This window comes from Sciurus vulgaris (assembly GCF_902686455.1).
Source record: "Sciurus vulgaris genome assembly, chromosome: 2".
NCBI classification, from domain to species: domain Eukaryota; kingdom Metazoa; phylum Chordata; class Mammalia; order Rodentia; family Sciuridae; genus Sciurus; species Sciurus vulgaris.
The window spans coordinates 120,667,240-120,683,783 of NC_136462.1; the positions used below are offsets into that span (position 1 = coordinate 120,667,240).

At 43.8% G+C, this 16,544-nt stretch overlaps 1 protein-coding gene across 4 annotated transcripts; it reads right to left on the reverse strand.

The window, feature by feature from the left end:
• Positions 1 to 385: 385 nt before the first annotated feature.
• Positions 386 to 14,548, reverse strand: UBL7 (ubiquitin like 7). 4 transcript variants are annotated; one of them, XM_079126780.1, is made up of 11 exons: positions 14,486 to 14,548; positions 12,965 to 13,177; positions 11,862 to 11,981; positions 7,543 to 7,625; positions 6,696 to 6,780; positions 6,061 to 6,118; positions 5,241 to 5,374; positions 4,937 to 4,986; positions 4,508 to 4,675; positions 3,807 to 3,929; positions 386 to 640 (listed from the first exon to the last, which is right to left on the reverse strand). In XM_079126780.1, the coding sequence occupies exons 1-11, from the start codon at positions 14,523 to 14,525 to the stop codon at positions 503 to 505; spliced, it is 1,212 nt and encodes a 403-aa protein (XP_078982906.1). In that variant the 5' UTR covers positions 14,526 to 14,548; the 3' UTR covers positions 386 to 502. The 4 variants fall into 4 exon arrangements, with proteins under 4 accessions (XP_078982906.1, XP_078982907.1, XP_078982908.1 ...); XM_079126781.1 differs by having other exon boundaries at positions 14,436 to 14,519; XM_079126782.1 differs by having other exon boundaries at positions 14,366 to 14,494.
• Positions 14,549 to 16,544: the final 1,996 nt, after the last annotated feature.

A 16,544-nucleotide genomic window follows, 5' to 3' on the forward strand; every position in this document is an offset into this window, starting at 1 on the left:
GAAGACAGAGCACACTTGTTCTACGTGGTTCCTTAGGGCAGAAAGAGGATTTGGGGTAAATTCTCTGGGGAACAGTTAAAGAAAGAATAGATTGTCTTTATAAGTTTAAGACTTTTGTCCCAGGAGAAAACAAGTAGAAGCCAAATAGCCATGAATGGGGATGGTGCAGACGGAATACCTGCCAAGGTCTGGGGCAGGAACAGAGCTCTGAGCATCTTTCTACCCCGATTAGTTCTCATATGAACCCAAACACCATTAAAGGCACAGGAATTTTTCCTAACAAAGTACTTGAAGCACATAAAACCCACTTTCTCAACCTGAACACTTGCTCCACTGCCCCTACTAGCTCAGATCAGCCAGAAAGGTCAAGCACTGGACAAAGCAGGAGAGTTGACCATCAGGTGTATTGAGGAGGAGAGAGATGGACACATCTTCACAAGTTATCTCCCATCATCAGCAGCAACCTCTGTAACTTGCTGGGGGTTCAGAAGGAGCAGAGGGTTCATGGGGCTCCTCCAGCAAAGATGAGTTCCAGGGCTGCTTGGATGTCCCCCCCAGTGGCCTGAAGGGCCCGCAGGCTCAGCTCATCATCCTGGATGCCCATGTCACGTAGCTGCTGCAGCTGGGGCTGCCATTGACTCTGGAAAGACAGGGTGGACCAAAGCTGTTAACTGGGATGCTAATGAAGACATACTTAGGTCTATGGTTTTAGAGGAAAGAAAAGAAGATGAGAATCCTACAGCAAAGTTTGCTATACTAAGTTCCATGGAATGGGTTCTTCAGAAACATTAAAAGGCTTGAGGGTTAAGAAAACAAATTCAAAGTTTTACAGTAAAAAAGGATCAAAAGAGAAAATGCAAATTACTGTCTCAATTCTTTCTCCCATATACATATGTGCACGCATACACACACAAATAAATGGAAGACGGATAAAATTTAAAACTAGTTTGGTTTTTTAACATATGTAGTGAAGTCTTACTCTTATTTAACCCCACTCCTAACCCTCCTACTCCAGGTAACCAATTTTATTTCCTTCAAGGAATATAAATGTATATTCCTAGGCAAGCACTCTACCATTGAGCTACAACCCCAACCCTTTTTATTCTTTGAGACAGGATCTCACTAAATTGCCCAAGCTGGTCTCAAACTTGGGATCAGCCTCCCAAGTCACTGAGATCACAAGTGCCCAGTTGTTTTTACCCTTTTCTTATATTTACCCTTATGTTTTTACCCTTTTCTTATATTCCTGTTCTACATCCACCTTTGCCCTTTTCCCCCCCTCCCCTTTTATTTTTTAACATAATTAATCTATCCTGGAGATCTTTCCATGTTGGTACATAGAGAACTTTTTAATACATAATATTCTAACATGTGTGTCCTTAAAACACACCAAAACTGGGCTGTTTCCAATCTTTTCCTATCACAAAAGCTGCAGTAACTGACTCTACAACTGTCATTTTCTACATGCACATAAATCTCCAGGATAAATTCTGAGAAAAGGGATTGCTAGAATTATATGGGTTTGAGACCTATCTGTACTTCCTTTCCAGTGAATAGTCTGTTCATGTTATTTGCCCCCACTTTTTTTGTGGTGCTGGCGAGTACTCTGCCACTGAGTTACATCACCATCCCTTTTGCCTATTTTTCTATGGAGTTACTAGTCTTAATTTCTAGAACCTCTATATATCAGGAAGATTTCACCCTCTGTGTGATATGTTAGACTTTCCCCTCAGTTTATTGTTAACTTTTGTTTAGTTTTTGTGGTTATTGTTGTTTGGGTTTGATTTGCCAGGCAGAAATTTTCACTTTTACAAACTCAAAATTTATAACTCTTATTTTTTAAATTTCTAATTTTTTTGGTACTGAGGATTGAACCCTGCAGCACTTAACCACTGAGCCACATCCCCAGGTCTTTTTATTTTCTATTTGAGGTAGGGTCTCACTAAGTTGCTAGGGCCTTGCTAAATTGCTGAGGCTGGTCTCAAACTTGTAATCCTCCTGCCTCAGCCTCCCAAACTGCTGGGATTATAGGAACGTACCACCATGCCTGGCTTATAACTCATTCAATGGTTCCTGGATTCATGAAAGGGCCTTATCTACTCTAAGGATTTACAAAAAAGACACACACATTTTCTTCTAGTACTTTCATAGCTTCATTAATATTCCTACCTAATGACAGGAAGAAGCGTACAACACAGGGAAAACTGTGTATTCACATGCAGGAAGAAGGCACTGGGGAAGAAAGGCAAATACAGAGAGCCAGGCAGGGGAAGACTGTAGAGGGTTTAAAAAGCACACATCAACTCAAGAGGCTGATGCCGGAGGACTGCAAGTTCAAGGTCAGTTCAGCAACTTAGCAAAAAGTCCTAAGCAACTTAGTGAGACCCTATCTCAAAGCAAGTGCCCCTGGGTTCAATCCTCAGAACCAAAAAACAAAACAAAACAAACAAACAACAAAAAAAAGCCCCATACATCAACTTGGAGGCCTTTGATAGGCTAGGTGGAGCCAGGGCAAGAGCCGAGCTGCAGAACCAAGTGAACAGGCAATCTAACAGGGGAAGAGGAAAGCATGGAGAAGTAAGTCGTCCTCATGTCCTATGCCTGTTACCCTCATGGTCCCTGAGGGCCAGTGGAGTAGTAAAAGTCACGTCTTTACCACTTCATGGCTTTGGGACCCAGACAAGTTCCAATGACATTCCCTGCACAGGCTTACAATGAGAAATAAAGGAAGCAGATGTAAAGCTAACAGCTCACACTTGAAGGCATGTGATAAAATGCTGAGGCCCTGGGTTTTCCACTTGGCTGCTAGGGTGACCCTTCCTCTTCTTCAAACCTGCCAAGCCTCCCTGGTAACTGTTAGGATAAATCTAATCTCCTTAGGTTGGCATTTAAGGCCCCTTACACCCAGCACGCCCAGGCTTCTGCTTTCTTTCTCTAGCGCCATCTCAGGACTTTTTACACTGGGATACTGCACTTTAGCCTCATAGTTTTGAGTAAGTCACATATGCCTCCACACATCTGCTCAAACAGGGATCCAACTGGAAATTATTCCCTTCCTACTACAAACACCCCCTTTCCCTGTTTGGTTAACCACTAATTCTTGCTGGGTACAGTGGCGCACAACTGTAATTCCAGTAGCTTAGGAGGCAAGAAGCAGGAGGATTGCAAGTTCAAAGCCAGTATCAGCAATTTAGCAAGGCCCTGAGCAACTCACTGAGACCCTGTCTCTAAAGAAAATATAAAAAGGACTAGGGAAGTGGCTCAGCTGTTAAGCGCCCCTAGGTTCATCCCCAGTATCAAAAAAACCACAAAAGCCAAAAACCAAAACACAAAACCTGCTAATTCTTTGATAATCAGCTTAAATACCCCGGCCTAAAAAAAATTTTGCCTAACCTACGCCCTCACTTCGAGCAGCTGGGTTTCTCACCTTGCTGCTCCCTACTTCCATACCTGCCTGGTGTCCCATTATGGCAGGGATGAAAACTGGTATGCCCCAAGACCCAGCATCTGGACCCAGACCTAGTATACATATGTTCAATGATCAGCTAGTGCTCACTAAATGAATGAATGACTGCCTGACTAAAACTGACATGATTATACAAGCTAGTCAGTCAGGACAGTCAGGTCACGGACATTGGGGGCAGGAGTAGAAACCACAGGGACAACTGTCCTTGGTGAGAACAATCATACCTGTCACACCTAGAGCAAAGCATGACAAATGAGAAGCACTCCACAACACAGAAAAAAGCCTGGTATCTAAAGCAACAAGAGGGCCACATGGAAGCCAGGAAATGAAGAAGACTGACCTGAAGGCTAGGCTGCCCAGAGGCCTGCAGGGCATGCTGGAGGGCTTGACTGAAGAGATCATTGGTGATAGGTGTTCCTGACTGGACGCCAGAGGACATTGGTGAGGTCCCTGATGAATGGCCCTAGAGAAAAATCAATCAGAGTCACCTCAAGAACTATCTCAACCTCATGACAGATATAAACTATTATCACGTCACCCCACAGTGCTCCTGGGGTACCCAACTACTACCTCCCAACAGAGACCTGCTATGAGACAACCACATGAAGGTACCTAAAAGCTATTTATGTGAGCAGAAAAGGTTCCATTTTCTTCTATTCCAGGAAAATGGACTCCAAGCGCATTACTCAGTCTAAGATCCCAGTTCTGAGAGAAGGCCTTAGAAGCTGGAGTTAATTCATCACCAGGAATGCTTAAGCTGGTGATAACTAGTCCCAGTTAGGGATGAGGAAGGGCACATTACATGAGGGGGGATTCTTTCAACTACTAGGAGGAATGAGCCAGGCCTGTGTCAGACTTCTGAGCCCCAGAGGCAAGTAAGGGGGAAGTCACTTGAGTTATAGCAAAAAATTCCCACCAGGGCTCCAGGGTTCAGCTCAAACCAGATCTAGCACCTGGGTCAGCAAAGGCAAACCTATTCTACCACTGGGGAGCTTCTCCCTTGGGTGCATGGCCTTGATGTTCCCAGTCCTCTCTCCATACCTGAGTGCCAGGAGTTGGCGTATGAGAGCTGCTTTCTGGAGTACTGGCCAGGGCCAGGGCAGTGGCCAGTTCACTCTGGGTGATGGGCCGGGGTCCAGCAGCTCCACTGTACCCCAGGGAGGCTGGGCGAGAGCTAGAAGTGCTGCTAGAGGGTGTAGATCGGGTGCTCTGGAGAAGGGAGGATCCAGAATCAGGAAATGAAACTGAAATCCCCAAAGGAACCCCTCTCCACTCCAGAAATGGTTCCTAGGAAGACTGCCTAAGCCCCCAGGTCCCAAAAAGAAAATAAAAAAGGAATAGTATGACATGGTCTTGGCTCCCAAAAGAGCCTACCTATGACCACTTCTCAGCCTTGGAAGTGCCAGGTCCCAGGGAGGGGCTCATTCCCAGCACCATCTCCCCTAAGCAGCAGGCAGCTGGGCCACTTACTGGGTGAAAGTCATCCTCATCATCTGAGAGCCCTTCAAACAGGAAGCCACCTGGAAGAGAGTGAACAGATTTCAGGAGGAAGAACAGAAAGGCACAGGCGCAGCTCCAGATCTCAGCTCAAGTTACTCCAAATTCATATTTCATCTCCCCTTGGAAAATTACAGGACAGATGCACTTCCTGACTCAAACTGAGAGTTCCCAAGGAACGCCCTCTGCCAACACTATACATAGCTGCAGAGGAAAGCAAATCCCTGGGCCATTACTGGCTCTGGAGGGGCCCATGGTACTCTCTTCAGGGGCTCACCTGGCATATCCCGGTACGAGCTGGAGGGCATGCTTCGGGAAGAGGAGTCAGCTCCTGGCATCGGGGTGCTACCTGCTACTGAGTGCAGAACCAGGATGATGGCATTGACCAGGGCTGGGTGAGCAGGCACCAATCTAAGACAGGAACAAGAAGAAACCCAAAGGTGATCAAGAAGGAAAAGAACACCCTCATCCATGACAGCTCTGGGTGCCCCCTCACAATGACAGAGTCGCCTGTGTCTTCTGCATCTTCAGTCAGGAAGCTCTGTTCTGCTAATCTGCCCTCATCAATGACAGCAAGGCCCTCAGTTTCTAGACTCTATTGCAAATCCATCACTTTCATCTCAGAAAAAGCATGATGGGAAATGTATAGGCTGGGCTCAGAGTCTGGTCCCAGACACCATTGTTACTATACTGGGCAACCTTTGACAACTTCCTTCTCTTCTCTGGGTAGGGTCATTTACACTTGCAAAATAAGGGGATGTGGCCTCTTCTGTCTTTTCTAGCTCTGATATTTTAGAGAGGGCTTAAATCCTTCAGAGACTCTAACATCTACCAAACAAAATCTAAACTGTCCCAGGCACACAACGCCCCGTCCCACAGAATTTTGCTTCATCCTGATACTCTTCACATGTTCCTGACTGAGTTTTACTACGCCCAAGCAGCCCTTGCTCCTTTTCACCTCTTGACATATTTAGAAGGTGGATCCAGTGACAGGCTGAGGATGGGCTCCAAGAGCAGAATCCAGGGCAACAATTAGGTTTCTAGCCTAATCACATGAGGACAGATATGATACCCTCTAATATGATGATTATACTTACGTATCCAGCATGTTAGGATCAGCAAAGACAGAGAAGAGGTCCTTGTCCTGGAGAACCCCTGAAAGAGAACACAACCCACTTCAGAGAATGAAAATCTGGTCAGACCCAGGAGGGAAAAGAGGCATTAGTCTCAGAATAACTGGTTCGACAGGAACACACAAGCCTAAACCTACCCTCATGAGAAAGGGAAGAAACAAAGCCCCAAGCAGTCTTATGTACCTGAGTACACTCCTTCCTCTTCCAGTGGGGATGTTCCCCTGCCTTCCATCTCCCCACTGTGCTTCAGTCACACACTGAATACTAACACACTGGTCTTCCTCCTCTGTATCTGGGTTCTTCCCTCATCCACCAAGGTGTACAGGAAGTCTTCCCTAATTGTGGTGATTCAGGCTAACTGTAGCCCTCATTTGGCATGCTCATACCCTCATCTGTGATGCTACTTAGGCTATTATCACTCTGGAGGACTGAGAACTCTTAGGGGATGAGTATGTAAAACACATTTTGATCACTTTCCTTCTACCCACAAGACCAGTGAGTTTTTAAAAGATGGTCAGAATCACTTTAGGGTCATGGCTTTCTCCTGGTTTCTCCTTTTCCAACAACTCCTATTTCCTCAAATCCTTTCCTGCACTTACCCAGAGCAATGGGGTCACTGCTGAGGCCTGGGGTGGCCACAATGATTTGATCCAAAGACTCTTTGTTGCCAAGCATCTTAAAGACCTGCAGGAGAAACAGGGAGGACTAAGCATTCCAACTAGCTCCATACACTCATCAAATGCTCACATTCTGCTCAAAGACTTCCTCCCTCTATGTGCTTGCATATACACCACAACAATGAAACAATATCCCCGGAAACGGATGAGCTTCTTTTTGCTCTGAGATTGTAGCTTACTGGAAAGGAAACAAAGAATTAAAAAAAAAAGGGGGGCAAGTAAACCCCTAATCTCTGTGATTCTTTCCCCCACCATAGTTCTAATACTTACAAAATGAAAGGTCTCATTACAAAACCAATAACAAGGTCCCAAAAGCCTTTTTAAATCTCCTTACAATTGCTATTTCATATTCATATATATTGGGAAGTTCACAGCTGTATTAATTTTCCTGTCAACTTTCCTATAGAAAGGCATCAGCCCATTCACCAGTGGGGAAATCCTTGTTAAGGGGTGGTAGGCAGGCAGTTCAGCCAAAGCCAAAGAATGAAGCCCAGCAGAAACTGTGTAGATCCTTTGGTTGCTGTCATGTTCATTCCATGAGGCCAGTATGATGAGAGGTTATATCATTATCATTAGAGGGAATCAACACCAACCAACACCTGGCTAAGAAAGGCTCTCTGGGAAAGATAGGGCTCTACTGAGGCCCACAGACAAGGCAAAAACTCCCAGAGGAACTCTTGGTTGCTGTGGCAACAGGGCTCCCAGCTCCCACTCTCCACCACCAGCACCAGCGTTCACACCCTCTCCTGCAGTCCCAGCTCACACTCACCGCCTCCCTGTAGGAGGAGCTGCTGTGCAAGGCAGTATGTAGCACGCGGAACTCCCTCAGGGCAGCCACTTTGTCCACAGGTTCTGGAGGACAAGACACTCACAGTTACCCTACAGTCCAGGCCCTTTCCTTGCCAGAGACATAACAACATCATTTGAGCAAGTGCCCAGCTGCAACCTGGTCAACACATTCCCTTCCCTCATCACTCTCTAAGAATGTGAGAATCCACTCAGACCCATTTGTGCCACAGATATGAAAATTGCACTCTCCTTTAAGTATTTTTAGTAGATAAACAAATTCTAGTTCAGGCCAACGGGAATCTTACCACATGAAAGAGTGCTCTGATCAACAACTCACCACAGGAATTCTAGACTTCTTACATTTGACAAGGAGGAAGGTATAATCAACTCAGGAGACACTTATGCAAGGATTTAAATAAGTGCTCTGCAAACCATCTTAACAATACAGTGCTATGCTAACACAGTATGTTAACAGAATGAAACAGTACACAGAGCTGTATTTGAACTCTCTGGTAAAACTATGTAACAAGTGTCAGTGTACATAGGGTCCAAAGCTGGAGGGGACAAGAGGAAGAAGAGCATTCAGATAAGGTAATAGGTTCAAGGGGTAACTGTTTTCTCCTTGGTATTCTTCCAGGTTTCTGTAATATTATTTTCAATCTTTAAAAAAAAAAAAAAAATAAGGAGAACCAAGAAAACACACTGATCCCAAGGCTCTTAACAAACTTTCCATCACATGCCCAACAGCAAGGCCCAAAACTCCTCTTTGATCTTTAGACACTGATTCACATATATGGGAAAGTTTTGTAATAACCTCAGCTACCTGTGGTTACCTTACCATAAAGGGCCTCAGTCCATTTCAAATATGGGTATCAGCAGGGAGATTAGGTAGATATGAAATTCATTCTGGGTCATACTTCTTAAAGTGTGGTAATCCTCACCAAGGACCGCTACTTGTGTTTATGAGTTTGTATAGACTATACCATCTGACTTCAAGGCCACACTACCAAGGAAAAGTGATGCAATGTAGCAGTACCCTTGGATGCAAAGTAGCAGTCATGTTCTCATCAATAGTCTAATAAGGAGGGCTGACTCTTTCAAAACATACTCATCTCAAATAAGTTATCCAACTTACTCATTTAACAAACAAGTACTGAGCAAGTACCCTGTGCCTGGCTTTGGGCAAGTCACAGGAAGCAGAAAATAAGAATCTTTGCCAACAAAGGAATTCTTGGGGCAGTAGGAGAAATTAGACTAGATCAAATTATAAAATAGTACACTGATGGCCTCAGCAGAGATATGTATGTAAGCAAGGGCCATCACTAAGAGACAGGGCCAGAACCCAGAGAAGATCTGAGAGGGGCACTGAAAGTAGAACAGATGTTTCCTAGGGAAGAAGTTCTTCCAAGCCTAAGTGAGAACATGTACAAAGACATGGGAGAATAAGAATGTGGTGCTCTGAAGGAACAGCCAGTCATTTTTTTGTGTCTGGAGCTCAGGATACACATCCATGCTCAAATAGCAGGCTAAAGTGAAATCCTGAGAATTTATAACACACCATGGAGAACCACTAAAGGGCTTCAGGTAGGAAAGGACAGACAAGTCAATTTTCTTCCTAAAGGCTCTCATCCAGTGGGAGAAGAATGTACTTCCGTTGGAAGAAGAGTGCCAGAGGAGAAACTAAGTATTATCACAAAACCATTTCTTTTCAGGTTGAAAAGTTATTTTCACCTCCCAGTAAAATTTTTTTTGGGGGTATCAGGGATTGAACTTGGGGACACTCGACCACTGAGCCACATCCCCAGTCTTATTTTGTATTTTATTTAGAGACAGGGTCTGAGTTGCTTAATGCCTCACTTTTGCTGAGGCTGGCTTTGAACTCATGATCCTCCTGCCTCAGCCTCATGAGCTGCTGGGATTACAGGTGTACACCATGGCACATGGCTTCACCTCCCAATAAAAAGTCCATTTGCTTAGCTCAGCTGGTAGAGTCCTTGCCTCACAAGCACAAGGCCCTGAGTTCGATCCCCAGTACGGCAAAAAAACAAAACAAAACAAAACAAAACAAAAAACCCTCCATTTGCTTAAAAAATAAATCTCCATGCAGAAGTTAGAAAGAAATGGACTCTAAATATCCTAAGCTAGCAATGAGCTAGCACCCACTTGGAGGATGGGAGGCAGCCAGCCTATTGGAAAGCATATGGGCTCTTGAACCTCCAAAAGCTAGGTCCCTATCAACTCTAGCATTGTGCTTTTTGTTTTATTTTTTGGCACCAGGGATTGAGCCCAGGGGTGCTTTACCACTGAGCTACATCACTAGTTCTTTTTAGTTTTTGAAACATGCTCTTATTAAGTTGCTGAGGCTACCCTCAAACTTACAATCCTTCTGCCTTAGCTTCCTGAATAGCTAGGATATAGGCATAAGCCACTGTGCTGGACTCTTGCATTCATTTCTAAGTGACCTTGAATAAATACCTTTCCAACCCTTCTCCTTCATCTATAAAATGCTAATGTTACCTACCCTGAAAGGCCACTGTCATGATTAAGTGAGATGTCAGAGGGAAAAAACCTAGCTTCACAGAAGCCATAAATGTTCCTTTCCTTTTGTTAATTCCCTCTAACAAAAGAATAGGAACCTAAACACAGGAGAACACTTGCATTTGAACAAGATGGGTTTAGTGCTCAATACACAGAGGAGAATGCAAACCAGAGAGAACTGCAAGGTGTCTCAACAAGAGGATATTAGAAATGACATATAGGATTTAAGATTTGAAGTCAGGTGCAATGGCACACACCTGTAATCCCAGCTACTTGGAAGGATGAGACAAGATTACAGGTTTGAAGCCAGTCTTGGCAACTTAGTAAGACCCTGTCATAAAATAAAAAATAAAAAGGGTTGGGGATGAAGCTCAGTAGCAAAGCACCTCTAGGTTCAACCCCCAGTACAGGGTGGGGTGGGGGAAGATTTAAGCTTTTGCTGGGTAAATATGGGAAAGATGGATTTTGCTCTGAATTGAAAGCCTTCAGGAAGTGGGGGCAATTTCATAATTGGGGGTGGGTACAGGGGATTGAACCTAGAGGTTTTAACCACTGAACCTTGTCCCCAGCCATTTTTTACATTTTATTTAGAGACAGGGTCTCACTGAGTTGTTTAGTGCCTTGCTTTTGCTGAGGCTGGCTTTGAACTCTCAATCCTCCTGCCTCAGCCTCCTGAGTCACTGGGATTACAGGCGTGCACCACTGCACCCAGCATGTTTAGGTCTTTTAATGACCCTTATTGAGAAGGAAGGAAAAAATACTGGAGTTACTGGTAAGGAAGCAATAGTCATTCTCATTAGCCAGGATAGATGGATACATGGTCACTTTTGTGGTTTGGATAATGTACAGGTTTTGGTCTCTGCTCAGAAATGATAGGGATCTTGTTTTTGTCTTGATCCATGATGATCTCAGAATGTCCCTGTCTAAACCTGGTGACCTGTGCATTTGTTCACATTCTACGAAAGGACTCTTGCTTGAGTTCCAGGTCAGCCCTTGGATGTCAGGGGCTGGTTTTTCTTTCTCACTTCCATCTGGGTACAAAAGATGTTTTTGTCCTTTATGTTTAGAACTGAAAAGAGGATAAATTTCAAACTGATAACTAGTGACAACAAACATGAACATCATAAAAATATATCAAGTTGACAATTTTTACATAGCTTACCTTTATCCTTGAAGCTTTTAAAACACAAATATAAAATTTAAATTATGAATTCCAAGTAACACCTTCTATTAATAAATCAAAGACTTTACAGGTTTAGTATATTTTCTCCAAGAGTGACTTTAATGTTATTGGAATATTTTCTGGAAAATAAATTACCAGTACGGCAGGAGTTGTTAGCTGACTGAATGAATCACTGCCTTAAGCAGCTGGCAGGATCATTTGCTCACATGAAAACAAACTACAATGTTAGAGGAGTACAAGAAGTTTTCAGCTTTTTTCTAATGAGAACAGCAACAGTAAGAAAAGGAAACAAAGTTCATTCAAAAATAAACTATTAATCTAAAGAGTTTAAATGGAAACACACTCTCTGTCCCATTAGAAAACATCAGGTAATGAACTTAGAAAATAGAGAATTAAATCTCCTGCCATGGGCAACTATGTTTATCAGTGTTGTATAATCAAGCAAGTAATAAAGGTATCCCCTTTTCAACACTGCCTCTTTGTTCCACCCAGGCTCATGCCTCAAGAAAACACAATCCCTTCCCTTGAAGATATTACAGAAGCTCTGCTGGTCTGACTAAAGGCCAACACTCACTCACCTGGTTTCTGATCAGGCTCAGGCCAGGATTTTCGCAGAACATGAACTGTGGACCCAGGCTGAATGCCATAGAAGTCAAGTGTCTGGTCATCTTTTAGCTTCCGGCCACAGTAGATCAGATCTAAAAAATAAGAACTGTTCATTTATATTTTGTTCCTCAAAACAATTTAAATAGTTTTTGTTCCCTGAGAACCTTATTTTGGTTGGACAGAAAGCTGGAGAATAATATCTACTTTAAAAAAAAATTTTTTAAAGAAATACACTTTAGCCCAGTATGGTGGCCTACACTGTAATTCCAGAGACTCGGAAGGCTGAGATAGGATGACTGCCAAGTTCAAGGCCAGACTTAGCAACTTAGTGAGATCCTGTCTCAAAATTTCAAAATAAATAAAAAGTAGCTCAGTGGTAAAACACCCCTAGTTCAGTCCTCAGTACCAAAAACAAAAGAAACACATTTTAACAACAATCGTTAGCAGGTACAAACCCATAAGATGGAATTATACAGAATCCAACCATAGAAGAGCTCTAGAACTTAGTTAACATTGTGGAAACTGCTCCATTAAAATGAGTAGAAACAAAAAAGGATAAACCCAATCCAAATGAGACAGAAAATACCCAGTTAAAAATCCTTAGCTAGTGTAAATTACGTTTACAGCATAATTTAATTATACTTAAAGTCCTCCTTTCTCCACTTGAAAAGTCCGTGTTATCTTCATTTCTTTATTTTCTGTCTTCCCTCTAATCAATAAGCCAAACAAAAATTCTTCTAATCATTTCTTAAGATTTAAGGGATACATTGAGGAGCCTTCCCAGATCAACAACTCCTTCCTTGGCCTACCCCAAATTTTTGTGCTTTTAGAGAAAGAACTCAATAATATAGTTAAGGAATTATGTGATGAAGTAGTTCAGTATAATACATGACTGAAATGGCAAGAAAGAGTTCTATTATGAATTGTTTCTCCTCACCTAACACTCACATCTCTGAAGTGTTAACATTATGAGGCAACAAATCCTAAGCCTTTAATTCACTCTGGTAATTCTAGAAGTATCCTCCCCACATAAGAGATCAGAGCAACAGTCCAAGCCCAGTCCACAGAGACTCACCAATCAGCTCAGGGTCTGGAACAGACTCCTGGAGTTTGCCAGCAATAAGCTGCTTCAGAAATGAAATACTATATCCCCCTAGTGAGTATTCTCCAAGTTCTGTCTCTGGCAACCGAAGAATAGACTTTGGGGCAAGTGGCTGGTCAGCCAGCTTCACTGCCAGATGCCAGTCTGAGAGAGACATCCTCTCTCTTTCGCGCTCTCTCTTTCTCCCTGAAAAAGAATAAAACCTTAGTAGCTGAAAGACAGATCACCATCCTACTCCACCTCCACCCACCAAAGGGTTGGATGACAGACAATTCAATGTGACACTGTTGGAGAAGCACAAGATGGAACATCAGGAGGCCAGAACTAGAATACATGGCTCTCCCTTTATTCATCCTGTGATGGACAGCAAGGAACTTCAGTTCTCCAGGCCTCAGTTTCTTCATCTTTAAAGTGGACATAAAATACCATCCAATCTAATAGGAATGTTGTGAGGTTCAAGTGAGATTATCCAATCCTCTTCCTCCTATGCACTGCTTATTTCTAATTTTTCCTTCATCTCTTGCTTTATTTACAACAGCTTTATATCAAGTTCCCTGCCTTTTTTTGCCTTTCTCTATGAATGATCTACATTGCCACCCAACTCATGATTTTAAAATAAATAAGTGATCAAGTCTTTCTCTTGTTTAGAACACCTCCACTGGCTTCAAACCATGAATAAACTGAAACTTCACAAAGTCATTAATTTTGCCTCCTGATGTCTTTCCTCTCCAACAGAGCCTTGCCCTGTGCCACTCTCCCAACAGGTTAAGTACACCTCACTATGCCTCCATTCCAAATGAAGTTCTCTCTCATCTTACACCTTTGCTAGTTTCCTGATTTCAAGTCTTCCCTTTCAGTCTCTTAGCAAACTGTTACCAAGCCAACACAAATACAATCTTCTCTATACTCTTCTTTTTCCTGTTGTTCCCACATCCTCTATCTCCTCAGGGCAAAAGAGCACACACACACACAACTCTTCAAAGTCCTTGAAAGCAAGCATTACAACTTTTCACCTTTACTGTCCCCATGCCTGGCACATACGGATGCCTAGAAGTCAAGTCAAAAGCTCGGAACATGGAAGAGTCTCATAGGCAAGTTCTTGTTTTAGCCACCATTATTGCTTTCAAAGAGGCCTCTTGTAAAGACAGAGGAAAACGCTGCCCATCCGACCTTAAGACATCCATCCTCAAAGTACTCATCCGCCTCCAGGTTTAAAACAAGATTTGTATACCAATCTCACTTAATCCTCACAACTGTTCCCTGGAGCAGGCATTATTGCCCACATTTTACAGATGATGGAATCAAAATTCAGAAAGGCCCAAGGTCACAGACAACTAGTAGTGAGGAAGGAACAGTGTCTGGTGGTGACCCCACCTCTCCGGTGGGACCAGTTACTTAGCCGACCCACGTCGAGCCCGCGCGACCAGGGACCCTGCGCCCTCACCCGTCCCGCGGAAGGAACCCGGCCGCAGAGCCGCCGGTGTAAACACTCACTCTGGCCCTCTCGCCGGAAACCGGAAACTCCGCGCTGCATTCCGGGAGTTGCAGTTTCCGCTGCCGCCCCGCCCCTTATAAATAGCCGACCAGCAAGGGGCGCTAGTGGTAATGCTTCCGGTTCCGGGGAGGTGTGGCTCCTGATCTGTTTGAAATCCCCGGCGGGAGGGCTTTCGGGGAGAGGGTACTGTTTCCTGTCAGATTAACAGGCAGCGAGTCGATGGAAAGAGGTCTGGTGTGGATTTTTCTAAAGAGGAGAACAGACTCCGAATTCCCGCGCTCTCCTGAGAAGCCTTTGAGGACAAGCGGGGCTGAGGGAACGCCCGTTCCTGGGCCGTCGGTGAGATGGTGGACCCCGGGTCCCCTCCCGCCCCGCTCCTTCCCTCCAGAAGGGCCTTTTCCCAGGCGACCTCTTCAACACGCCCCTCTGGTTCCCCGCAAACCTCACGTGAAGACGGCGATCCTTGGGTGAAGTCAGCCACTTGTGTTTGTCACCGCTGAATTCTCGCAGGGGACCTACCAATGGGATGTACAGAGACCCTTCAAGATTTGGGTCCTTAAGAGGAGTTACAAAGTCGGGTTCCTAGCACACCCTGAACGGACAACATTGGAGTTCATATAACAGTCATTCGTAGAATCAATTTGGGGAGGGGAATTTCCACTGAACTCTCAGAGAAACTGCATATTTTAGATGATTGAAAAAGTTTTACGTGGTTCAAATTAGATTGTGTTTGCACAACAGTTAGGATTAGCTAAAATCAAAAAATGGCTATGACTGGAGTCACGGAATTAGTTCAAAAACTAAGGAGAGCAATAACCACCACCACAACAAAAGGCGACTATAAGAACATCAGTGCCAGGCGTGATGGCACATGCCTGTAATCCCAGTGGCTTCAGAGGCTAAGGTTCCAAGCCAGCCTCAGCAATTTAGCAAGGCTGTAAGCAACCTAAGCACCTTTGGTTTCAATCCCTGGTACCAGAAAAGAAAAGGGAAATAAAGTTGATCATAATAGCTAAAGATGATCCTGTGTGCGTGGATGTAAAAGCTGAATTCTTTTCATAGAATTCATTTTCATTCTTCTGTAGAGGTTGGGACTATGGCAGAATTTGAGCAGGATAGTCCGAGGAGAGCAAACTGCATGTTTGGGAGGAGGCTAATCCTGGAGATCCCCAAAGTCCTTCTTTCCCCATCCTACCCATCTTTGGATACACCCTCTTTTTCAGGAATTTTTTTTAAACTGGTGATTGAACCCAGGGCACTTTATCACTGAACTACATCCCCCATCCTTTTTATTTTTATTTGGAGATACATCTCCCTAAGTTGCTGAGGCTGGCCTCTTGCTATCCTCCTGTGTCAGTCTCTGGAGTCACTGGCATTACAGGTGTGTGCCAGCAGGAACAGCTCAGGAACATGTGTACGGGCCCTCTTGAGCTCTGTCCTATCTAGTATGGTCCTTGAACTGAACCCCATATTTTATTGTTTCATTAAACTAATACTGTGGCTTCACTGCATCCAGGAGAAACCAGGAACCCTGTCTCTCTTTCTCTCTCTCTCTCTCTCTCTCTCTCTCTCTCTCTCTCTCTCTCTCTTTCAAAGTGGAGCTGAATCTACTAGGTGCTCATAAATTTGTTTTGATTAATTTCATCATAATCTCCATGAAGGATGGACTATGACTTTACCTTCAGCAGTTGACTAGGGCATGGTACATAGTAGGTTAGCAATAAATATGTATTGAATGAATAATTCAGGCTGAAGCTGTTTACCAAATGTGACTCTCTTGGTGTAGCCTTTTGTTCCCAAGAAAGGGAGTAAGCTTCTCTGACTTCTTAATCATATAATGTTCAGAAACATTGTAATGATAAATTTTAAATGAGCAAATGAATAAAGGGATAACCCAGAACTAACCAAAAAGGTTCTTTAGAACCCAAGTTAGGAAGTAGGTGCTGTGCTCCAGAACAAGGGTCAGGTCTTAGAGAAAATTAGAACCTGGACCCAAGACAAAGATGGAGCAGAAATTTGTTGAGAAGAAAAGTGTCCAGGCCCAGTCCTTCAGCCAGT